Raw genomic sequence first — 25,722 nt, forward strand, 5'->3', positions numbered from 1 at the left:
AAATAATCAAAACAATATATTCACTGGAACTATTCAACAGAATTCAGTATAAATTGAAAGAACTATGTCATCAAACGCAGTTCCACTTATTTCAGAGAAATTCCCTTCCATGGTGAACTAATTTAAAGCAGAATTCAAAACCAACTGGTAATAGTAGGGAAACAATTAGAACAGATGATTAAAACATAACAGAATTTTTATTCTTAGAATTCTCAAATAAGTGGGAACACTTCTAATGGTTTCACGATACTGATCTTTAAACGGCAATTTTCATTGAATAGCTCAATAGATATATTTTTGATATCAAAAATAACAAACGCATGAACTTTTCCACATAAAAATTGCTCCTACACAATATTAATCTCACAAATGTGTGTTGAAAATAAGTGAAAGAAGAAAGCATACACAGTCATATTGAAGACTCCAGAAGTGCAAGGTTAAGCCTAAGCACAGTGTTTATAAACGCATTACAAAGTATGAAATGAACGCCCTCAACAGTGAAACCGTAAAAACCAGAAAAATATTACCATTTCAACTTTAAGAAAATTGCACAGAAGAAATCTTCCTGATCCGTTTATGAACAGAAATACCCGAGACGACTCCAAATAAATTGGAAGTTTCAAAAAATCTAGATTAAGTTCCATTCTCATGGAAGAAAAATAATGCTCTTGACAAAAAACAGAAGGCTGTAGATTTCATCTTTCACATGAAAAGATGAATCGGACTATAAAAAGACAAAACCTTAAATTATATAAGAAACAATTCCCAGAACGCTTTAGAAATTCGAAGAGCTGCTAAGATTTATTATAAGCAGTTAAAATATTAAGTTTAGGTAACATAACATCAAAAATACCAGTACCACCACGTAATAATCCACCAATCACTAATCTCGATGATGGAGACATTAAATGATCATCGTCACCTGAAATATTCGATCTTTACAAATTGAAATTGATTTTCAAAAACCTACTGCTTCCCATTTTTTAGCTGAGTATTCCTCATTATTGCTGAAACTGCCATTTACGAATTCAATAATCATACTTATTCATTGCAGCCTTTCAAGAACTAAGTATCAAAAATTGAAGAAATTCATTCGGAACACAAGTATGATATCCAACCATTTATAAGAGCATCACGCATGAATGCGATTGTTGTTTCGAACGTCATTCGCTGAAGCGGTGAAGCACTTAAACTCATTGCACCACGGCTAAACGGTTGAATTCTCCCCGTAAAAGTCATGTAATCAGCAGCAAGTGTTAAATGTCGCCAATTTACATCGATTCCATACGGTGTAAAAACACGAATTATTTCCTGAAATAATCAAACATTATATTCAAATTTCTTTAGTTCATGATAAAATCTTTAGAAAATAACAAAAGGATAATGCTATCTATACAAACTAGGAACAACTTAATACATTCACAAAATGCACTGTTTTCCGTCTTCCTCCTCCTACATCATCTCACTAGCTACGCTGTTCCTGCCTTATATCCAATCACTTTTGATTAAAATTTGAACTTCACAGTGTTAATCTTTTAATAAAATTTTAAAAAACCACAGCGTTAATCTTCGACAAATCATATATTTCTCTTCACTGTAATATTAATAAAATGAGACATAAGAGATGAAGTGAATGAAAAAAGGTTCGTCGCATAATGTTAATCTGTATTCCATAAGTTTCCTTTCCAGTATCCATTACACGGATAAAAAAATTTGATATAGAATATTTGGCAAGAATAATTATTAATTACAACAATTACTTATCAACTAATCATTAATCTACTAACTTTTACTAAAGCTCGACCACATGCTTCGATACCATAATTATTACACATCATGTTCAGATCATTAGAATATAACGTATTCACATCAAGCACATCCGAATGTTTCATCAATGCCTAAAAAAATTTGCTTTCTTCTTTTTAAAGAAATATCTAGCAGAAATATGGAATGATAATGCGATTAATAAATGAATAAGTCAGTTTAAGGGTGATATATTTTAAATGATTTGGTTCAATAAGCTGGCTTAATGCCTTTAATTTATTCACTCTTCTAAATAAATAGGGTAAATTAAACTAAAAGTAATTATAGCAACGAAATAATTATTCCATTTGTAACTAGCAGCAGTAAAGCAAAACTAAATTGATTTAAAATCGATAGAATAGAGGAAATTTTCATCAACTTTGAAGTTGCCAATTGAAAATAAAATATCAGGTGGAGGAAATGTCGAAAGCAATCTGGAAATTTAGAGATATCGTTATCAGTTGTGACAGTGACCATAAAATTCATCACCTGCACATTGATACCCTGCGTAGCCAAAACCTGGTACTGATCATCACCGCGATTTTCACAGCGAACAATACACTTCTCAATTCCCGGTGTTTCCCAGACTAAGAAATTTTCCAATTCTCTTTCAACCAAAGCACCTACATCTAATTTTGTTTTGGTGCTCAACGGTAGCTAAAATTATTAATAAACACCGGGAATAAATTACAAACATCATCACCATGGCCTAAGCCTAAGCCCTCCACTATTCAACAACTCAATTATAATGAAATTGACGCTTAAGATTTCAGTATTTGAAAGACAGTATCATAACCAGAAGTATTTGGGAAGAGTGGTTATTGTCACGAAAAGATGGCCTGCGAAAGAATTATTTTAAAGGAAATAAAAAACTAAAGAAATATTTCAGCAATGACCACAGATCCTAACACTGGTAATCTAGAAAGAAATGCTCTCAAAATGTTTTTGAAAAACATAATATAAAGAGTACCTGAAAAGTGACAGTACACCATCGATTGCTTTTCACATCGAATTTGTAATCTTTTACCAAAGGTGATGATGTAATGACACTCTGCAAACAAACTATTATCTAGGTTTAATATAAAGGCTGAAATTCTTCCTTAAAGAGAAAAAATCATAGTGACTAGAAAACGCAATCATGTAGGCAGACCAGCAGATGGATAATCTATAAAGCATTTATAAAAACCATATAAAATTCTAAAAAAATTATAAAAATTATATGCAGCTTATTACTTTATTTATGAAATCATTCTTGGATAAGTTATGATAAATAAACAGCAATTTTCACTAAAATACTTTCATTCGAAAATAATGCCGGAATATTTCGAGACTTAAAAACTACGTCATAAGAAATTGCTTTACTCCAATTAAAAAAATAGAACTTCACAGTTTAATGATGAGAAAGATGAGCCTATAAAATCAAAATGTGAAAAGCTATACCTGTATACGGGAAGCTTCTGCTTCCTGAGACCTTAATTGAGCATCAAGCGACGAATCATTTGCATCTGCATCTCGTTCCACTGTTGTTTCTGCATTTTCGCCTTCACTTTCGGTTGAAATTTCCATAAAAGTATCCTGAATAATTTGTATTATGATTAGGCAATATAAGCTGATAACTGACCAAAGTAACAAACAGTTGAAATCCTAAACATCAGATTAAAGAGATATGGGAAGCAATAAAAAGGAGAGGCAAAACAAAACCTCAACTTTCTGCTGCGATAGGACGATTCGCTGCTCATCTTCTTCCCCTTCATATTCTGCAGCATCATCTAAGTGACGTTTCAGAATACGCATTCCATCAGCATCTAGGTCAATCCCTCCACCATCTTCTTCATCGCTACTCAATTCATCATCCTTCAACATATATAAATATCAATTTCAATTTCATTTCATCAAATGGTCATCACTTTTTTTTCACTGTTTTTCTTCTATTCTGATCCAAAAATTTTAACATCTGATTTTAAGAAGTTTCATCACTGGAATATCCGGTTTAACACTTCTTCAAGAAAAGCGATGTGATGATTTAATCACACTCTCCCATTCCGAATGTCCAACTTAATTCTAAGGGGAAATCAGAATTTCTGTGACTTTAAACAATAACATATTGGGATGGCTACATTATTTCAATCTATTTAGTTAACTAACAACAGCCTGAAATGATTTATAGTAGTTATTACCTGTTTCTTGGGTTTTGATGTTTCTTTTTCGTCTCCAGTACCAACAGTCAAATTATTCAATTTCAGTTTTCTGATAACATAATCAAATTTAATATATATATATATATATATATACAAATCTACATAATTCTGATGAGTTTAAGTAAGAACTAAAAAAGAGTTAACTAAGAATTAATACCACTAAGAGAAAATAAACACATTAATATTATATTATATATTATAGAACATAGTAAAAGATGATAAACAAAACTGACTTATGTTGTAATGCCTGATGATCAGTCATCTCTCTGCATCGATCAGAAATACGCTTTCCAATTGCTTTCACGAATCGACGTTCCACTTCGGTCAATATCCGATGACGTGATATGTGTCGGATACATTCAATTCTTTCTTTCGCTCGTAATAGCTCAATACGAAGATCGTAGCAGCGCCATGTTTCTCTAGAAACGGATTATACAATTAAACTCCAAAAATAATTACAATAGAACTGTCATTTCTTAAAAAAAAATGCTTTATAACACCAAAATATCAAATAATTATGAACGTTTAAAAACTATATCCCATGTCCATCACCACTCTTACACTTTGAATTACAGAAAATGCTTCCAAAAGACAAAAAAAAAAAAAAAAAATGCAAGCTAGAGAAGACGAGTTAAGAGGCGTTAATATTAAATAATACACAAGATCGAAGACTTACTTTCCATCAAGATTAATGCGTTCATCAATTGTGAATTTCTTAATTAATTCTTTCAAATAAATTCGACCTAACTCTCTTTTGATAGTTTCAATGCGCTCCGACGAAGTACCCGGCTTTATATGAATCTGAAACGAGAAAATTCCTATTCAGGATTCCACTAGAACATAGTTCATAAAAATTAATTTGCCGATAATTAACTCTAAAGCGTTAAATGAATGAAGCAATCAATCAGCTCACTTTAATAATGAGTAAAGCTTTATCTTAATGTCAGGGCCATTACTTTAGCTGATAGAAAAAGAAGACTCCATTTTAACAACTAAAATTCGTCATCCAAAACTGCAATGAATGCAAATTCAAAATGCCATTAATGTAACATTTACTTTAAAATCATTACATGGTAATGTTGTACGAAAGGCTTATATATATATATATATATATATATTACAAAAGTTAGTTATATGGATCATTAAAGCACGCTTACAAAGTAATGAATTTTCAAAACGTTAACACTGAAGAGTTCAAAGTAAGTACAAATTTGCGACTCACTTCTGTACTGGGTGTTTTAATGTCATTACTAGCAGTCATCAAAATTTCGCGTAACCGAGGAATACCCAAAGTAACGTTCATTTCACCTCTTCCCGCAAAGTGGAAAGTGTTCAGGGTCATCTGAGTTGATGGCTCGCCAATAGACTGGGCCGCTAACAAGCCAACATTTTCGCCAGGATCCACCCGACAACGCATTCCTTCAAATAAATTACAGTTTCAAACAAAAACTAAGTTTAAATAAATTTGAAAGAAAATTAAATCAGTAAATGATGGATATTTCAAACGTAAGCAGCAATAATTTCTAGCAGTTCATGCTCTTGATATATTTATATAAAAAGACCTTTCCAATATAAAGATTTTCGAAAGGTATCAAGCGAAATATCAGCATCAGTAGTTGACTTCCTGCATATGTAGTCATCTATATCGTCAAGAAGTTTCTGCGGCAAAGCACCCAAAGAACGATTTGGATTCATCTTCTAGAAAACATAAGAAATAAGAAAGATGCATTTCTCACTTTATCTTGATTAAGTTTGTAGCTAAAAAAATTTGAATGAAACTAAAACAGAAAAAATACAAGTACACTAGAAATGAATTAATTACTAAACCGTATTCTAGCGACTAATAAATATGAGAATAAAATTCATGTTCAAGTCAACCCAAGGAATTCTGGAAAGGATCAAGTCACAGTAAAGTAAAAATAAACCAGTGCAGATGATATGCATTCGCAAGCAGTAAAAAGATATTATTCAAATCAATACCTCATCAACAGCAGTTGGGCAAGCTTTACCAGCCTTGCTATGATACTCATAACGCTCTTCATCAGTTAATTCAAACCACATCTTTTGAACTTTTTCTTTCGGCGTTCCTCGATACTCCTTGGAAAACTCCACATAACCACTCGTATATACTTTTCTTTTGTGTATGCCGTATTTACGACGCCATTTTTTGATCTTTTAAAAATGAACTGCGATTAACTTTTTAACGTGATTGCCAAATACACTCAAGTTAAAACAAGCCTAATCAAAAGTTCATATTTCAAACTCCATATCCTGATATCCTGATAAAAATTCAAATGATTCAGAATAAATATCATGTAACATATGGACGTTAACTGTGATCGAACATTCTGAACTATATTATTTAACGATAGTGGATGTTCTCAAAAGATTTCTTTGAATATTTCCAAAAAACTTCTTTAAACAACTTAATCAAAAAATTTCAGGAACTCTGACTCACAAGATTGACATAAATCTAAGACAACTGTGTCTTATTTTTTATTCTCCTGATAATGAAATTACCTTTTTGTACGCTTTTTCACATTTCTTCAAATCCCAATCATCTTCGTTATAATCTACCGGTAGTACACGTGAACGTAACACTTGCATGTTATCAGCCAGAAAATCAAATTGTTTAGAATCCATAAATGTGCTTTTACAGACATCCATCCCATCTTCGCCATATCGGAACTGTAATACATTACATATGTCTTGATAAAGACCGATACTTAAACAATTAGAAATGTTACATGACATGTCTAACATATGATCAAAACAAAATACCTGGATGATGCTACCATCATGGTCACGCACAGTGGAATCATATTGCGCTACCAGGCCTTCCAAATGTTTCACAATACAACGTTGCAAGTAACCAGATCGAGATGTTTTCACAGCCGTATCAATCAAGCCCTGTTTTTTCTCTTTTTTTCTAATTTTATAAGTGACTTGAAAAAAAAAAAAAAAAATTAATAAAGGTTATATCTTGCAAAAAAATAGAATATTTTGCCAAACTCAAAAGTTCAACTTGACGAAAATTTTTTACTAAAAAGACAAAATGCATTTGTAGAATGGAAATTAAACTTGATGCTTTGTGAAGAGTAACTAGTTTCGAAATCTATTCTAACACAATATTCACCTTCCAAATAAATTTATCTGGACGAACATCACATTTATCTGATTTAAAAATAAAATAAAAGTTCCTTGTGACTAGAATGCTTGATAATAAAACATAAAAAGACCTCTCGTCCAGCCATGGTATGGAAGAATAGTTCTTGCGGATTAATGCCTGTCAAAAACCGTTGATCGACAAAACCACCAGCACGTGGTGAAGTATCGAAAGAACGAAAAGATGGCAGTGTACGACCTGCATTCGTCATTGGTGGTCTATGTCCTTCCAATTCAATCTGGCCCAGTTCGCAGCTTATCTGTTAATTTTCATAATTCTGTTTTTCATTTAGCAGTGACTAATTCTATACACATCGCTGCTGTTAGGAGAAATTTTTCACTGAGATTCAAACATATTTCTGAAACTCGTCATCTATAATTAAAGTTAAAAGAAATCATGCTTATATAATTTTCAAAACTATTACAAACGGTTCTTCGCCATGCATTAGTCTAAGCAAAGAAGAACGATTAATCTATATATCTGACATGCAAATTATAGTAATTTGTGGAAATACCTGAACTGAATTGACCATTGTACCTTTAGCACCGGAAAGTATCATCAATTGCAATGCATTTTGTGGGAATAATTTTATCAGTCCTGCTGGCATACAGACACTGTAATATTTAATTTAAAGCTTAGAAAATGATGAGAAAGCATGTAAAATGAATTTTAAACGATGAAAAATTATTTTAGAAAACCAAAAATAAAGAAAAAAGAATTAAAAAATCGTGCCTATTTATCCTTTCATTGAACCGGTTCAATGTTTCTTTCATCTTGTAATCCAACTGTTGTATATAATTTTGCTCACCTTTCGGATTACAATACGCACTTGCCATTACATGTTTTATTTCCGATTCATCCGCATCCTCATCCAAATTGAAGCACTCTCTAACCACAGTATCACCTAACATTTCAAAATATTTCCAAAATCAATTTCTTCCAAATGGTTATTTTTTTCTCTATTTTGTCAACTAACTCAAATACTCCAATCTGTTTACTCTATTTTAAACTGCTCGCAAAAATGAGGACTGAGAATGGCAGAAAAACTTCCAATCCACAAATACATACCACATTTCCGAAGCGCTTTAATCTCTTTCTTTCTTTGCTTGTCTGCTTCTTTTCGAATAAGAATATCTGCGACGCCAAGAGTAAACCCATGATACTATAATTAAACAAAACAAAAAATATATAAATTAAAATATTATACAGATTTCTGCAAGAACGGAACTAAATAAATGTGTTGTAAGGTATGGCAACCAAAAAGAAGTGGCATTTTTCCAAAAAATAAATCAGAATCATGAAAGATGGAAAACCTGCAGATGAGTTGTAAAAAGACGTGAGAAACAGCTTAAAATTCGTGTAGCAAATTGATGACCATATAGATCCCAGCAACAGTGTATTAATCCATATTGTGTGCTTCCATAATGTTGTTTATCTAACACACCTACCAGTAATTCGGCCTGCCTATAAATTTACAAAATAGGAAGATTTATTTTATAATAAGGTACCTAACCAATGATAAATTCGAGAACAAAAGAGAAGTTCTGATATTAAACCATAAAATAAATCTATGCGCTTTCTTTGCAACAAAACATTCAGAAGTAAAAAGTTGGAACTGGTCTCTAATATTTCAAACTAACCAATATGAAGCACTCAAAGTTAGCAACAACAAATGAGGATAAACAAAGAAGTACAAACACCTAATTTCAAAAATAGACTCTGATTCTAATCTCTATGTTATAAAAATCAAATCTAAGTAAATTCAGGTACAAGGAAGTACCACTAAGAGAAAACAAAGTAAGCAGTGCACCTGAAAACAACTTCTGACTCACTCATATTGAACTTCGGTGCAGAATGATCCTCAACTTTCCAACATGAAAGTGGAGTCTTCGCCTTACTCCTTATATTCAGCAATGGTTTATGCAGAGGAATACAATTTCTTAATACTGTGCTTATTATCTGAAATTATACTCAAACTTTTTTATATGAATTAAAATAAATCATCTTCTCATGACAACGTTTCCTGAATTATTTTCCAAAGCGTTAAGGATCATGAGAGCAAGTACTGAATTTTTCATAGCACTGAAACGAAATCTTACCTGCTTTCCGCTCCATAAAACCTCTGGTTTTAACATAGCTGGAGGTGGAATGACCAACCGTTGCGTAGTTTCAGCGAAGGCCGAAAGTACCAAGTGCATAAAATCTTCTTTATTGAAAAACCGTCCCCGGATTGTTAACAAAACTCCTGACACTACATGATCTTGGATCAGACCCAATAAGGGCGTTCCATCTTTCGGCACCAAAAAATTTGATCCAACATTAGCTAGAAGCATTCTTTTGCTTACTGATGATTCAAAGATACAATTCAAACATTTTAGTTTCTCTAATAGACATTTCAGAACATCTATACCGACTAGATTTTTCGTTTCTTTGCAGCAATAACATTAAAAAGATTTTATATCCAAAGTTAAGGATGTCCATTAATTTCATCACCATCAAACATTCCAAAACATAATTTTTCATCAAAAAATGGTGAAAACTGAAAAAGTTGTTTTAGAACGAAACTCAAAGAAAAAAAAAAACTTACCAATTTCTGCAAGCTCAGTCTGCGCAATTCGATTTTGTACAAAATGTCCATTCATTTCATCACCATCAAAGTCAGCATTGTATGCTTTGCAGGGTGCATAATTCATGCGTAGTGCTCGCTGGCTTTTAAGCACCCGAGCTCTGTGACCCATCATTGATGGTTTATGCAAGGATGGTTGCCGATTCATTAGCACTAAATCACCTTTATCTAGATGTCGCAGAACCTAAAACTTCATTCCTTTTAGATGAACAAATTTCACTGCTAGATAAATTCAAGAGTTTTTGATTACCGATCCAAATTCAATTCCAATCAAAAAAAAAAAAAATCAACAATAACTGTTTCCTAAGATAACATAATTTCACAAAAATAACCTGAATAGGATAACCAAGATGAGAGCTACTACCCGGCTGAAGGCGTTTTGCAGCTGCATCGCGCTCATTTCTTTTATTTACCGACAAAACTTGTGTGTATCGACCTGGTTTTTGAATAAAGTTGGCACTGAAAGTTTAAATTTTAAAAGATTACAGGAATAAGTTCAATTCAAAAAATTGGATTATCAAAAAACGAATAACCTTCCACTATTTTTAAATAGAAGTAATTCATACCCAGGGTGAAAATTTGGACCGTTTTTGATCATTTTTCGTAATCTAACCAAATTCATAGCATTCACAGATTCGGTTACAGTAAGTTTCTTAGCGAAAAGCTCAGGTATACCAATTTCATCAATATCTAGATAGGGATCTGGGGTGATCACAGAACGACAAGCAAAATTAACACGTTTGCCCATCATGTTCATACGAAATAAGCCCTGAAACAAAAAGCATATGTCAAAACAAGATGAACTTTTTCCTATATGTCGATTACATTTTGAACCGTCTTTTCTAGAAAAATATATAGGTTCCAAATAACATAGAATATTCTAGTAAGACTGCTCTTATGACTGTATTACATTTACATCATTATAAATTCAATAAATTTTTTTTACATGTTACTAATTTTCCTAGCAAAAAGCTCAATTTCATAAGTGCGGTGGAGAAAAGTATGTGCTATATTACTTATTTTTAAATTATATTTAATATCAGTTAAAATTTTTTATGCAAGAAATTCAGCAGACATAACGGTAAGAAGAAAATCAAACCTGCTTCTTCTCTAAAATCTGCTTGATACCAGGGACCTGAATTCTTACATCTGTCCACTTGTCTAGATCTTGATCGAAAATGGCTCCCATACGTTGCTGCAGTATCAAATATGCATTATGCATTTTGGCTTGCATTGTTTGTCCAAGAACATTTTCTGACACCAAGTTCTAAAATTCAGTTGTTTATCAAAAGAACTGAAAACAAAGAAAAAACAGCAAACCAGTGAACAAAAACATATATGTTTTTTAACTATAAAGGTGTGCCGAAAAAGTTCTTACCAAAACAGCTTTTTCATTGTTCCCAGATAATGCTAACCGAATAGCTCGAATTGTTTCTGAAGCTTCTAACAATTTTCGAAGATTAACACTCTGTGGATTTTCAAATTTATCACCTTTGAAGATTCGAACTGGTCGATACTTCGTAGGTGGAACTAGCACTGCTTCACAAAATAGAACATCAAGAGGACAATGTCTGTCATCCTATAAACAAATGTTATTTTAGAAATACTAGGAATAATGAAATCTAACCATTTCATAGGAAGCTTTCACTAAATAATTACACATACATAATGAAGTTATTACATTTCATTATAAAAACCAATGCAAGAATAGTAAAAACGGTTATATTACATATCTGAAGATATTTTTTCAGGAAAGTCTTCAAGCGGTGTAAAGAAAATGTAGATAAATTGGAAAATCTAAGGTTTCAGCAAATTCAAAAAAGAAAAGATAAATTACTTCAGAATCGAACACAGGGAACACTTTCTTCAGTAGAGGCCCATCGTTTTGCCAAAGTATACGAAAATGTTCCCGTACCTCAGCGCCTCGCCAAGCTAACTTATCGCAATTTCCCCTTAGCACCCACTGCATCTGATCACGCAAAATTTGTTCTGAGGTACTCGCTAATGACCCATAAGCAATCCTTTCGTCGCTAAACTTTTTGTCTTCTGCTTTCATATCCTGACCTGAAGAAAATTTTATAAATCTAAATCATTGTGTGAATCTCACATTTCTGGAATACATACGGTTGAAACATATTTGAAAGTTTTAAACTTACCAGCGTCAATTTCCTGATCCTCGATATTTCCAATATTTTCAAGGGGTGCAGAACGTACCGTCCGCTTCAGTCGTTTCATACTATTCGTTCCACCAAAATCAATCAAAATGCAACGGCCACCATCGTTACGAATGATTCCATTACTTCGATTACATAATCTACATCGTCGCCGATGTTTGAACTGCAATAAGAAACAGTTAAATGTCTCCTCCCGACTAATACTTGGTCAACTAATACTTGCTCAAAATTTTATAGTCCTACTTACAAATTCACTTTATATTACAAAACATCATCATCCATTATTGTCAAACACATCAAGAATATAGTAAAGCTTCTTTAGTATCCATAATAAAAAATAAGAAAGGTAATGTAGCAACTTTAAAATGTAGAATTTTTACCATATAAAAAGTTATTAAAAGTGAAATAAACCGTAACTCACAAGCTGTTCTCTACAAAAATTTCGAATCAACGATCTTCTCAACTCCAAGGCATTTTTAACGGGAAAAGACCGATTTTTGTCAATGCCTGAACCCACTTGCTCATTGAATTTATCGAGAAAGTTATCCAGTTCTTTGCACGCATTGATTTCATCTGAGAGAATTGGTGCATTTCCTAGATTAAATAAAAAATTCTGTCTAAAAAATATGGAAAAACAGCCAAAACTATCACACTAAAAATCCACCAAATGTGACTTATTTTAGTTATAATATCCAGTATTTCGAATTTTAGAAATCACATCAACATAACTGGAAAAAATTTAGTTTGAACTGGCCCATTTCAAAAATTTATTTCACAAATGTTTACTGCAGATCTGTGTTTCCCTCTAATTTCAGAATCCGGATAATACTTAAAAATCTTTCACTTCATAAAAGCACTACCCTTTCGTGACGCTTAATATGTCACGTCCAAACATACAGGAAGCTGGTAAAATATTCATTCAAAAATATAAATAATTTTCAATTTCTCTTTGATTTATTTTAACTATAATATCTAGTATTTCGAAAAAATTTAGTTATAATATCCTACTCTATAATGAGCTACTTCTAATTTACTCCTAATTTTATGATTTAAAAAAATTAAAAATATGAACGGACCATCCAAAGTTCCAGTCCCACTTTCTGCAGAAAAATGATCTTTGATAAAACCATCAAGTTCTTGCGCGACTGAAACGAGACCAAGATCCAGTGCTCGAAGCTGAGCTAGAAGGAGTTTCGCTGGCAAACCAGATGAGTTGCACGTTAATCTGTGACACTGTACACACGTTCCATTCATTAACTTAAAGTAATTTTGTGGTAGATTAACAAAGAGATAGTTAATCCATCAGGCAACTCTTTGAACTTCAAAAAACTTGAACATTTCAAATATATTAGATGCAGATTACTTAGATATTATATAATTATTTAGCAATCTACATTTCCGTATTCAGAAAACCATACGTGTATATTTACATTTCGATTTGATAAACAAAGACTTTCTGGAAGAGACTTATGTTTTAGTTACTCAAATACTCTGGTCAGTCATTGGCTAACTAAGCATTTGTAATCAGAACATTTGTGATCAGAATCGATTAATCTTCCAAGAATGACTGAAAGTTAACTTACGGAAAAAGTGAAACCGAATAAAAGTGGATTGAACGCTGGAATATCGAGCTGAATATGGCCCATGTGTCCTGGACAATAAGTCCCTTGCTGATGACATGTCTCACAGGTGTCGAATGTCTCTAACGGGCCCAATCGCAAATCATATAAACCACCACTAATTGGATGTCCAATCTGATATGCGAAAGTTAGATTAAATCAACAGTACACAAATTAATAATCCGCTTTGATTGTAATTATTTCCATCCACAGAGATGTCTTGCATTTAAGAAATTAGTAAACAACAACTGACCAGTGCTGTAACTGCAAGCAGATCAATAGCATTAGCAAATATGCTTTACTTTTATTATTATAACTATAAATTTTGAGAAAAGATAGTTGTAAGATATTTTCATCATTACTCTGCTTGTCTATCAACTAAATGCAACGTTTTTTTTTTTTTTTTTTTTTCTCTAAATCTCTTAGAAATACTTTCAGTATGTCCATAACTACTTTTATATAATGAACTGCATTTATATTTGCAGTCAATTCATAATGCAACATCATATGAAAGTTGTATTGTCCACGTTACTTGCTGTGCGAATTATACAATCCTTACTCGACACAGAAATCATAGTGATTATGTGCTTGGAACTTCAACTACTACGCTATACTTGTGCAAAATAGCATTCTAAGGTACACTGAAAAGACAGACTTCATCGAATGCTTTTGTTTCGGTAATCCTTAGAACACTGATCCGCTCGATTTCGTGCGGCAGATAGCACCGTAATTGTAATCGATCCAGTATTTTATATGGCTCATGTCCCGGACCAAATATATCTGCCATTGAGCTAAAAGAAAGAAATGAAAATTAATGAACAGTAAAAGATAATTACGAATAAGACAACAACATATCACAATACGAGTATAAACCAACTATAAGGTTACCTAAAATCAAAAAGACAAAAGTAAAATTATTTCGGGTTTTTATAGCAGTCAAGTACTGCAATAGCAAAATCAACCACTCATAATGTTCTCCTGTTGTATGCTCTGCACATTAATAATATAAAAAATAGTAAGAGTTATTTGGAATTGCTGAAATGGCTACTGGTAGAGTTGTACTCACAGTTATTCAGGATAGCGCGTTCTGCATTCTCTTCGTGTCCTAAGTTACTCCCCCACTTCAAATCCAAATCACTTGACCATAATTTTCAATGAAAATATATCGATAAGAACAAAAACTTTACACACCTAACTCCATACTTGAGAACGGTCTATTGCACTATGTCACTGAGATACGATGATGATACACCAGTTTAGCAAACCAACGCCAAACCTACCATTTGACGTTGGTTTGCTAAAATTACTACTTATATCGCTAGAAGACTGTAGTGTGTCGGTAGCGTATCGCTGTTGCACAATTTCAGCAGACCATGTCTGAATGTGAGGTTTGGAAGAGTGGTCTTTGTTGTTGTTCTGCTGTTGTTTACCGGTGACAGTATACAAGTCAGTTCCACGAAGTGAAAGGGTGTTGTCAGCTATGAATAAGTAATCATACTGATAGGAGAGATAGTAATCATTTCACATGTTTAATGGTCAGTATCTGCAGAAAGCTTTTTATCTAGTTAAAAGTAAGCATAGATAAGATTGTTGTCACCATAATAATTACAATGCAGAACGAAACTAAAATCACGAATAACTTGGAAAAATACGTAGTTTTGCCGCTTAGAAATTTCGGAATAAGAAAACACAGTTTGATTGCTAATATCTTTTTATGGTAAAGCGTTAGAGCTTTATTAGTTATGAAAGTGTCCCCACCAATCCTTAGCAAAATTAGCTGAGTCAGTTAACATCGATGAATTATTGAGAACTGTCTGAGGCGGTATCCGTATGAATAGAATTATAATAGCTTTTTGGGAATTTAGCAATAATATCCATCATTTCCAAGACCATTTGTCGAAAATTTGCCGGTGGTAACAATGCGTACGGACTAGCTGATGCCGCGATAATAAATTCACGAGAATATATGACACGAACATCCAAGTGGCCATTCTGATGACGTCGAGTGACAACCTGGCTGCCGCCAGTGGGATCCACGTTCACAACACTGATCTGCAGATAAAATGAATCTTAGGTCTACTATTACATAATTGAATGACTTGAACAGGAGTCGATATCAATCTTATAGTGCCATAATTCAGCAGCAAATTTATTTGCCATTTGGTTTTATACTAATTGTTATGGGAACGTACGATTTTCACGGCCGATTTTATACTCTGGTTGACTGGTATCAAGGTCTGATCATTTCGTTGAGATGGTACCCAGATTGGGCTCAGTTCACGGATACGGAACGGACGTCGACGACGCTCTTCATCACCATGAAGCATATACTGCAATGAATTAACATTAACGATGACATATCCGTTACTGATTTTCGCAGCTCAACGAAATTTGAAGAAAATACTTCAAGTGCGAGTTTTATAGAGAAATACAACTTTTTACACAAAAATTTATACACAAATTTATATAAATAAAACTAACATTTTTAGGTGAAATGGATGGTTGCGGTGGCAGTGGTGACATCATAAATCTCTGGCTCAATAGCCAATTTACTGCAGGCATTGTCGACGCTGTATCCATTCTGTTCGAAATAACTGAAAAAAAGATAAATAAAATTCATAATTTAAAACATTTAAGCTTTGAGGTCCTTTAATATTCTTTACAGAATTATGAGGAATCCAAATGATGATTGGACATTAGCAAGGATAAATTTTGCAAAAACCAGTAACTCAAGCTCTCACCCACATTTCATTTATATAAAATAATGTAATCCTACTTAATATTTCAATTAAAATACTGTGAAGACGTCACCTTATCAGCAGGATATTATATAACACTGCTGCCATATTCATTTATGACGTTCTGATAAACACTTAAATTCACATGTCAAATGTAAATAAACGTGGTTTCGGACATTAAAAAATTTGCATAGCCTTATATTTAGGCTTTTCTGAAAACCTGCATGGAATGTTCAGCTGTAGAGTTTGGAAATGCAAAGAAAAGCATTTAAATTTTAACTTAATCCTAAATTAATTTATTTCCAATCAGTCGGTTTCATACTTATTTGAAGCCCGGAACTTCATTTGTAACCACCTTAAGTGCCCAGAATTTTACGTAAGGAGTGGATATAATTTATAGGACGTTTGCATTAAAAGTTTTCAGCTAATATATGCATTAAAAGATATAATAATAATTATATACTAATATATGTATGTCTAATATACATTAATATACTAATATATGCACTAATATATGCTTTTAATTTGCATTAAAAGTTTTCAGCCAATATATGATGTCTTAAGATGTAAAAAAGTTAGAGCTAAATCATGTTTTATTCAAAGCAGCTTTAAAGTTATGCCATTCGTTATAGTAAGCATCTGAATTGAAGAACTTACGAGGTGCACTAATAGGAGCCAAAGGTATATTTGGTTGATGGAATCCAACTAAGCCTGGATACATATCCACTTGAGTCAATTAGAAATATCACTCCAAAAAGAATAAAATTAGCTCCAAAAGCTTAAGAACAAAAAGGTGAATACTGAAAAACAGGGGTAATTGATGTCTTTATGTAAATCGTTAGTGATAGCGATTTATGCAAATATCGCGAATATCGCGAATCTTGAGAAATTAGCATAAATTTGTAGGTTTATTATATGTATGTTGCAGTAACGATGAAGTTAAGGAAGTGGTGTTTTAGTTTAACAAAACAAAACTGTTGTCCACATTAAGTCAAAGTTATTTGAAAACGAACAGTGGATTTTATGTTCAAATTGAGCATTTTTTGCGATTTTGAGATTAATCACCAAATTAACCTAACAGTTTGAAATGTTCAGCTTCAGCTTCATAAATGAAAACCTTCAAGACTGTTGAAGTTAACATTGAGAGCTTCCTTACATCATACCCCTAATTTTTTTCTAATTCTTCCTTAGCTATAATATAAAGGTTTAATATGAGAACATCGGTCAGTTCAACTATTAAGTATCTTTCGTATTTTTTGTATATTTTACCATCTATTTTATTTATTTGCTCTTTATTAATAGCACTGATTCATCATTTTATTTTATTTTTTTCTTGTATTTTTGGCAAGGAAAAGAATAATTCATATAATGACTTTTTGGTTGTACTACAAAGGAACATTCATTTATGCAAATCTATTTGTCCCTTTGTTTGAGGTTAAGCAAAATGCATATAAAAGACACATTACCACTAACATAAGTTGATACTTTGAGACGATTGAGATATGCAGTTTTGACCATTCCTTATCAGTCATACTCTACTATACTATTATCATTTTTTTTTTTTTTTGATAATACTAAACAAATTATTATTAATACCACTATCAATTGCTATATTATTTATAGGACTTTTCAGTTTAATTTAAATTCAAAATGTGTATCATTCTTTAGAATAAGTCATCAAGTCTCTTTGATATGTTATCACATTTCACTTTTCATTGTCCATGTGAGATATGTAAGCTTTGTCTGAGTAATCATTCTATCGATTTGTTAGACATATCAGTTAAACGTTAGAGAAATTACTCCTCGAAATTACTCTATTCCGGCCAAACAATTATTTTTTCCTTATTAATTCAACTCGATTAGTTAAAATAGAAATGAGAGAAGATGAAAATTTCACAAAGGATAAAAGACATAATGTGATATTATTCACATCAGCTAAAATATTTTCGCTTTAATTCACAACTCAAAAATTTGAGTTCAATTAGAACACAGAAGAATTCCGTTCTACACAAATAGCGAAACGAAAATAGAAGATCCGGAAACATCCGGAAAATTATTCTATTGCCTAATCAGGCGAACGTTTATTTGATTTTAGGAAAAACAAAGAGCATATGGCGCAAGTTGTGATGACTATAACAATTGACATCGGAATACTATTGATATGAATTTGTAATGTGATTTTATCATAAGGATTAAATCTTAGTGCAAAAATTATGCACTAATTTTACATGCATGCATGCATGTCCCATTTCTGCAAAATTCTGAATTAAGAGATAATAAATCATCCTTTAAATCATTCCCGTTATAAATCCAAACTATAAATTATATTTAGTATCTGACAAAACGTTCAATCCCACACAAAAAAAGACACACTGCTGTTGACAACACTACACAATATCTTTTATTGTCATCAAATACTAATACTGAAATGAGGGTCATGAGGGAAGATGGGTTTGGTAAACGATGAAATGAGCACAGTTCACGAAAGTCAGTTCAGATAAAATGACTGATTATGCTGCTATCAGAATCGATTCTTCTGCAGCAATAAAAACAACCACGACATAGAGCAAAAAGCAAAAAGACGTACAAGAGAAATTCATCTTGCTAATCAGTACAGGAGGGGTTCAAATTATATCAGAATTAAGTTTTGATTTTTCAGTGACTGAGATCTTAATGATTACTTAAAGTAATCGATTAAACTGCTCACAAGTAATAAGTAACAAAGCACTTTATAGTTGTTTATAGTATACTACTAGTAAGTCCTTACATTCATTCGTATGATGCATTTCTGCATGAATAATTAAGATTTTCTGACTGATCAACCTTATGTGAAAAAAGCTAAGATTTGAATGGCAATCCGTTCAGGTAAATTGAATTCTGTTAGGTAATTCAGTTCAGAATATGATAACATTTTAATAGATGTCAACATTTCAACTACATATGCATGATTAAATGCAACTAATAGTTGTTATAAAGAAATCTCCTGAAATTTATACACAATCAGCTCTACTGATTACGGAAGCAAAATTTTAAAGAAATTTATGTTTAGCAAAAGTATTCTTTTGATTTAGCAAATCAGAAAAATTTCTATAATAGTAGACAATTTCAAAAACAGTTAGCCAAACAGTTGATTTTTAAAAATACAAATTAAAGGTTACCATCACACACATATAACTAACTCGAAATATGATCTATGATGTAGAGATATAACCAATTTAAATATTCACCAACAGATAGTAAAAGCATACGAGCACTAAAAATGATATATAAATCATTCTAATGCAAAGTGATTACTTTTGTTAATCTTGTGAATATCTTGTTAATCGGTCTGTTGTAATGATTAACGAGGTTGACTTGCTCTTTTTGAGATTGTTTTTCATCAAAGTCATAAAATTCTGTATTTCATTACAGATTTTTAGTAACTGAAATATGTTATGAAAAATTCCTTAATTCTTAGAGTTTGCTAAGATTTAGAAAACCAATAGATACTGCAATCATTGAAAAATTTATGTAACTTGATGTCCAATGAATTCCAATGAATTTCCATTATCATTGAAATTGATTAAATTTCTCCACTGATAGAATCTATCAAAGATTGCAATCATTTTTTGTTCTTACATCACAAGTTCTTAAATTCTGTTATTTATTGATCTGGCATTTTTTTTTCTTTTTTTTTTTGAATATGCAACTAACGGAAGACCTACGAACCAGCCACATTCAAATTTTAAAATTTGGTAACAATAATTTCAAAAATAGTATTTCACAAAAATAGCAATTAATGAAGTATAGACAGGGTATTTTATTTAGAAAACCTCAAAAGTGTATTGACTGTTTGCTTTCAATTTGTCCGAACAGAACGGAAATTTTATTTTACATAAAAAAGAAGGAATGTCAAATCTTTCACAGTAATTCCAAATGTATTCAGCTTTGAACTGTCTACATTTTATGTCTTGCTCTATCTATCTTTGGCTTTCTAATTTTTCTGATAAAATCAAAAATTGGTCGTTTAGAAAGTAGCTCACAGGTAAATTGTCTTAAAATAACTCTTATAAATTGATTCACCCACGAGTTATTATTTCATAACAGTTCACTTAAATCACTTTTTTTTTTTCATTTTAAATGTGATAAACAAAATATCGATAAACAGCATCCCTAGAACTCCTTATTTTAATAGATAAATCACAGAATATATTCATTTGGTTAGTATTGTTATAAATCATCAATGTTTTTAGAATTCTATGACATCTGAAACAGAAGGCACTGAAACTGAATCGGTAGATGTGTCACAATTAATGGATAAAGTCAGTAAAGACAAGAAGGCTTGTTGATTTTACTTCCCTATCTGATCATTTATACTCGTATTTCATCTATAATCAGTTATTGGACTGTCACCATGTTTAACGGTGCCAATGACAACTGCTCCATTTTATTTGTAATATATAATTAGAAATTTCAGCATCAATCAATCAAGACTGATGGTACCACCACAAAAGCATTGAATTTAGAGGTGTGTAACGCTTTTTTAAAAAGATATCAGACAAAATGATATCCTGTAGATATAAAGCGATATATGAAAGTGTTTATTTTCCGTTTCTTATAATAAATTATTAATAACTTTAAATCATTTCAATCTTGCTTTGTTAGACTGTTGAATTTTCGATATACAGTAAATTCTGTTACAGGATTCCATACCAAGTAGATTAAAACATTTTTATATATCCTATCAGTTTAAATAACTGGGTGGCAAATTGAGTAATAATAATTAATAATGGGCTGAGGACTGCTGAAAAATAAATTCAACGTCACAAATTTCTAAAAGCAAAACTGAATTGAAGAGAAGGTAGGAGAATTTTTGAAGTTTCATGCTGAAATTTGAAGATGGAACTTGGAAAGAGTTCGGATGGACAAGAGAAGGGAATCAATTGGTTCATGGCTTCGATGTTCATTTTAGGCGACTTAGTCGGTGGTGGCGTTGTTGCAATGCCTGTCGCATTTGCTCAGACAGGTCTGACAATTTTTGCATAAGTTAACTGAATCAAAAATTTCTTCAATTTCTTTTTTACACATTTTGGAGAACTAAAAATTTTTTAAATTATTAAACTTTCTTGTTTTTATCACTTTTTGAATTAGTTTGAAATATCTCGAGAATCTTACACTACTCAAAGATTTACAACAATTAAATGATACTTTAAAAATTTAATGTCTTTTAAGCTTGTAGACTTTAAATGGATCATTACAGGATTTTTACTTGGCGTGCTGTTTATGATAATCATTTGTGCAATTTTTGTAACAACCGGGTGGCTACTTGCTGATACATGGGAAATTATGCGTAAACGATGGCCGGAGTACCGTAAACACTGCCGGAAACCATTTTCAGAAATGGCTCTAAGAAGCATGAGCAAGAAATCGGAGTTCGTTTAATTTCTCTCTTTGATTCTTTCGCTATTTTCAAAAATTTATCTTTTTTTTTTTTACTTTCGATTGTTCAAAAATTTTTTCTGTTCTATTACAATTTTTTAAAAACTTTCAATTGTTTGCTTTTTTTTATCTATTTTTTCTTCTAAACAATTGACAAATTTCCATATCCAGAATTGTCACCAAAGCGACTGTCTACTCAACTCTATTTGGTGCCACTGTGGTTTATATACTTCTTTCCTCTAAGATAATCCAGAAATTTATGACTAATTTCGACCTGAGTTTCAATTTTTGCTTGCTTCTTATTATCGTTTCCATATCTATATTACCCATAACATTTCTTAAGTCACCCGCTGATTTCTGGTGAGTTCTTTCCCAATTTATTTATATCTGCCCATTAGACTTAAGAACCTAGACAATGAATATTTTTTGTGTGTTCTGTTTGAGCAAAATAAGTCATGTACAAAATTACCATCCAGGAAATGGTCTTCTAGTTTACTCATACCTTAATTTCATTTACTCATACCTTAATATTCATACCTTAATTTTACTTTAGAAGCAATCTCAATAATTGTTCATTAATGCTAAATAGATGATTCATTTCCAGGTGGGCGATCCTTATTGCTGTTCTTTGTACTATTATAACAATCACTATGATATTCGTTGGTATTAGTTTAGATTTTCATGACTGCTACCATGAGGCTCACTATTCGGGTATTTCAATTGACGCCATCCTCGGTTTGGGCATTTTCCTGTTTGCCTTTAATGGTCACCAAGTTTTTCCAACTGTGCAGAACGACATGCGCAATCCGGCGGACTTCAAGAAATCGGTTTTAGTCGGATTCGTTTGTCAGCTTCACTTATTCTTTTTTTAAATTGTTCACATAAATTTTTTATTGTAATTTTTTTACAAGATTTGGAAGGTAAATAATTATATTATTACATGTATTACCTTGTGACTGATTTGAAAATTGGTAGGAAATATTAACGGACTGGTAATCATAACAACAATGTTTGTATTCTTCGGTGTTTTTATTTCAGGAATTTGCTTCATTGGTGACATCAGACTGAATTATAAATATTCTGAGTTTTAGTTGTGGCATTACTTTACATGCCTTTGTCCGCATATGCATTTCTTATATACGGTGACAGTATGGCCAATTCAGTGATTGATTCAGTGCAGACAACTTGGATTCGTTACGTGGCTGATTTATCCATAGCGATACATTGTATTCTTGCTATTATTATCACCGTGAATCCGATCAATCTGCAATTGGAAGACACGTTCGATGTGCCGCAGAGTCAGTTACTTTTCTTAAATTATTCGCATTCTCATTCAAAATATAATGTGATGATGAAGTACTGTCCCGGATTGAGAACTGTCCTCCAATTGTCGGAGCTTCCGCATTTGACCAACATTCTATTACATTACAAGGTAGCCTGAATAAGATATGGCTTGCAAAAATATTCCTGTTTTTGTCTCTTGATTTTAATGTAATTTATTGCAGAATTCTGTTTCAAACGAGTGTTAGTTCGCACAAGCCTATTGCTTACAGCATTATTTGTTGGCATGTCACTCCCCAACTTTGGTTCTGTGATGAATTTATTTGGAAGTACCGCAGTACCTTGTACATGTGTCGTTTTACCAACCTTATTTAATATTTATATTAAAGCTGCTACCTATGATAAAGATAATAACATATGGATTAAGCCGACATTTCTCGAGTAAGTGATGCATTTCTTTTGATGCATGACCGAGGTTAGAGATGAACTTTTGTCTCTTTGTTAGATCGTAAATGATTTACTTAGTTAACTTAGTCATCAATTATTGCATCTACAATTCTTTATCATTGGTGTAACAATATCTGCAAAAAAAAGTAGCAGCTTAAAATGTCAACTACTTGTGAAATTTCAGAGCGCTGCAAAAAACACCGAAAGCTCTACTTTCAATTTTAATACTTATAAATGGTATGTTCCAACAGAAAAAATTGATGGATTTTACAAAAAAAAAAAAAAAAAAAAAATACGAATGTAAATGTTATTGCTAAAGAAGGAATCATCCATCATTTCAATTTAATTTTATTCGAATTAAATTTTCAGCCAATTAAATATAGCCAATTTTGCAGTGCTAACTGTGATTTGTTCCGTGATCGCTACTGTATTGTCTGTTAAAGAAATATTAGGTGTGAGATTCACTCCACCGTGTTATATTCTGCCATTTCTTACTTATAAGAATAGAACACAGCTGGATGCCGATGTGCTCAACTGCTGTGGAATGTTTATGAACATTTCGAAATTCAACTTTCAATGTGGTGCTCGATCTTGACCGTATGCTTTTATTTCTGCGCTTTTGAATTAAATCTTACCACCGACAGGCTTTTACCAATTTGTCAATTTATTTCATCTTTTCACAAATAAGTTACATAATTATAATTTATTAGTAATGAATATGTTAGCACATTCATTTGTAATTATCACATATGATTTATTATTAGTCTACTATGTGAACAGATCATATTGATAATTTATTCATCGTAGCTTGACCAATATCAGCCAATTCTTAAACTTAAACTGATCTACTTTCAGCTGAAAGAAAGACGCTATGAATGTTCAGTTTATTAAATTCAAAGAATTTTCAAAACATTGTTTGTCTCTTTTCCTTTGTATTACCAGTTAGTACCAAGTAAAAGATTTATTTGCTTTATTCATGTCATAGAAACGACATGAACCAAATTCTAGACAATTTATGAAATAGTGTATCACTAATGTAGATTGGTGATTTTGCTTTTATTTATAAAATTGATAGATCTTTGTATTTCAAGCTTTTTGGTTTCAAGATTGCTCAATTTATTTTTATTTATTTATTTGTTTTTTTTTTCGTATTATTGAAGATTTGGCAATTCTTCCAATCTTTCAATCTTCGACTCTTTTATTTAATAAAAATTCTTCCCTCTCTTCTACCAAAATAATATGACTTTGTCACTTGTCGGAATTCAAAAATTACTTACTTTCAAAATTCACAGCTGAGTCATAACTGAATCGGAACCAAGAAAAAATATAGAAAATTTAACCGAGTATATTTTACAAATCGATGCGATTTTCATGAAATCAGTGTCTACTATCTTCTTCACTAAACAATGGCGGTGTTTACATTGTTTCACTCAATTTTGCACTGTGAAACAGACACCTGCAGATAAAATATTTTCATTGCATGTAACGTGGAAAGAGTTTAAAAATAATCTTTTGATATGGACATAGTGAACCGTTTCATTTTTTCAAGATTTGTAGAATTATGAAATTTGTTTCACAACGGAAAAACAACTGAAACACGCATTTTGTGAACGGAAGAAATTTTTCATCGTTATGAACATAAATTGGTTGTGATAGAGAATCGAGATCTTTCGGATTAGTAAATTTTCGACAGCTAGCCCTAATATAAATTATTGCTATCATGCAGAACAATTTTAAACAATATAGAAAAAACTGATTCAGAAGAAAATGTTGCGTAGGAAAAAAATATTTCCGAATAAAAACCGGTTCTTTTGAATTTATCAAAACAATTAAAACAAGATTCTTCATTAGTTGTTCATAAGGTATACGAGAATAAACCCGTCTTGTCTCATTATTTGTTAAAAAGTAAAAAGAAAAACTGATATTTTCGTTAAAATTCAATATCGATTTGATAAAACAAATCTTGGTAGCTTTGTCAAGGTATTAGTCAAAAGTACAAGCCTCAATAATCATATGATTAAGAAATGTTCTAATTATAGCTCAGTTTTTATTCCAACAAATCTTCAGCAGTCCGATCTCTAGGATCATCAAAAAAAGCCTAAATACTTAAAGCCTAAATACCTCTAAAACGTTGTTGTCGTCGTATCTATCCATGATTAGATGTAGCACAAGTTTTGAAGATTTAGTTATTATTTTGGGAGAGGTTGTTGAGTTCGGGGTGATTCGTTAGATGTAGGTGTAAAATATGTAAG

At 31.8% G+C, this 25,722-nt stretch overlaps 3 protein-coding genes across 3 annotated transcripts; 1 reads left to right on the forward strand and 2 right to left on the reverse strand.

The window, feature by feature from the left end:
* Positions 1–794: 794 nt before the first annotated feature.
* On the reverse strand, positions 795–14,373 carry Bma-rpoa-1 (Uncharacterized protein; the record flags this gene model as incomplete). The annotated part of the gene is made up of 33 exons (XM_043079037.1): positions 795–922; positions 1,119–1,311; positions 1,788–1,898; positions 2,293–2,460; positions 2,774–2,854; positions 3,244–3,378; positions 3,505–3,657; positions 3,981–4,050; positions 4,235–4,420; positions 4,678–4,802; positions 5,224–5,420; positions 5,564–5,699; positions 5,982–6,173; positions 6,522–6,689; positions 6,783–6,911; positions 7,241–7,426; positions 7,682–7,781; positions 7,921–8,071; positions 8,236–8,329; positions 8,481–8,631; positions 8,978–9,126; positions 9,267–9,490; positions 9,755–9,977; positions 10,126–10,252; positions 10,360–10,562; positions 10,893–11,060; positions 11,172–11,372; positions 11,631–11,857; positions 11,950–12,130; positions 12,389–12,561; positions 13,044–13,224; positions 13,551–13,721; positions 14,242–14,373. 33 exons carry the CDS (start codon positions 14,371–14,373, stop codon positions 795–797), a joined length of 5,214 nt encoding a protein of 1,737 aa, XP_042934971.1.
* Positions 14,374–15,386: 1,013 nt separating this feature from the next.
* On the reverse strand, positions 15,387–17,045 carry Bm18205 (Uncharacterized protein; the record flags this gene model as incomplete). Its single annotated transcript, XM_001900062.2, has 4 exons — positions 15,387–15,638; positions 15,779–15,916; positions 16,068–16,180; positions 16,982–17,045. 4 exons carry the CDS (start codon positions 17,043–17,045, stop codon positions 15,387–15,389), a joined length of 567 nt encoding a protein of 188 aa, XP_001900097.2.
* A 2,615-nt stretch (positions 17,046–19,660) lies between these two features.
* On the forward strand, positions 19,661–24,345 carry Bm3489 (Uncharacterized protein; the record flags this gene model as incomplete). Its single annotated transcript, XM_043079038.1, has 12 exons — positions 19,661–19,672; positions 20,557–20,625; positions 20,781–20,831; positions 21,203–21,329; positions 21,564–21,735; positions 21,914–22,102; positions 22,347–22,588; positions 22,834–23,040; positions 23,248–23,464; positions 23,655–23,707; positions 23,866–24,051; positions 24,326–24,345. The coding sequence occupies 12 exons, from the start codon at positions 19,661–19,663 to the stop codon at positions 24,343–24,345; spliced, it is 1,545 nt and encodes a 514-aa protein (XP_042934972.1).
* Positions 24,346–25,722: the final 1,377 nt, after the last annotated feature.

Source organism: Brugia malayi (genome assembly GCF_000002995.4).
Source record: "Brugia malayi strain FR3 genome assembly, contig: Bm_v4_Chr2_contig_001, whole genome shotgun sequence".
Lineage (NCBI taxonomy): Eukaryota > Metazoa > Nematoda > Chromadorea > Rhabditida > Onchocercidae > Brugia > Brugia malayi.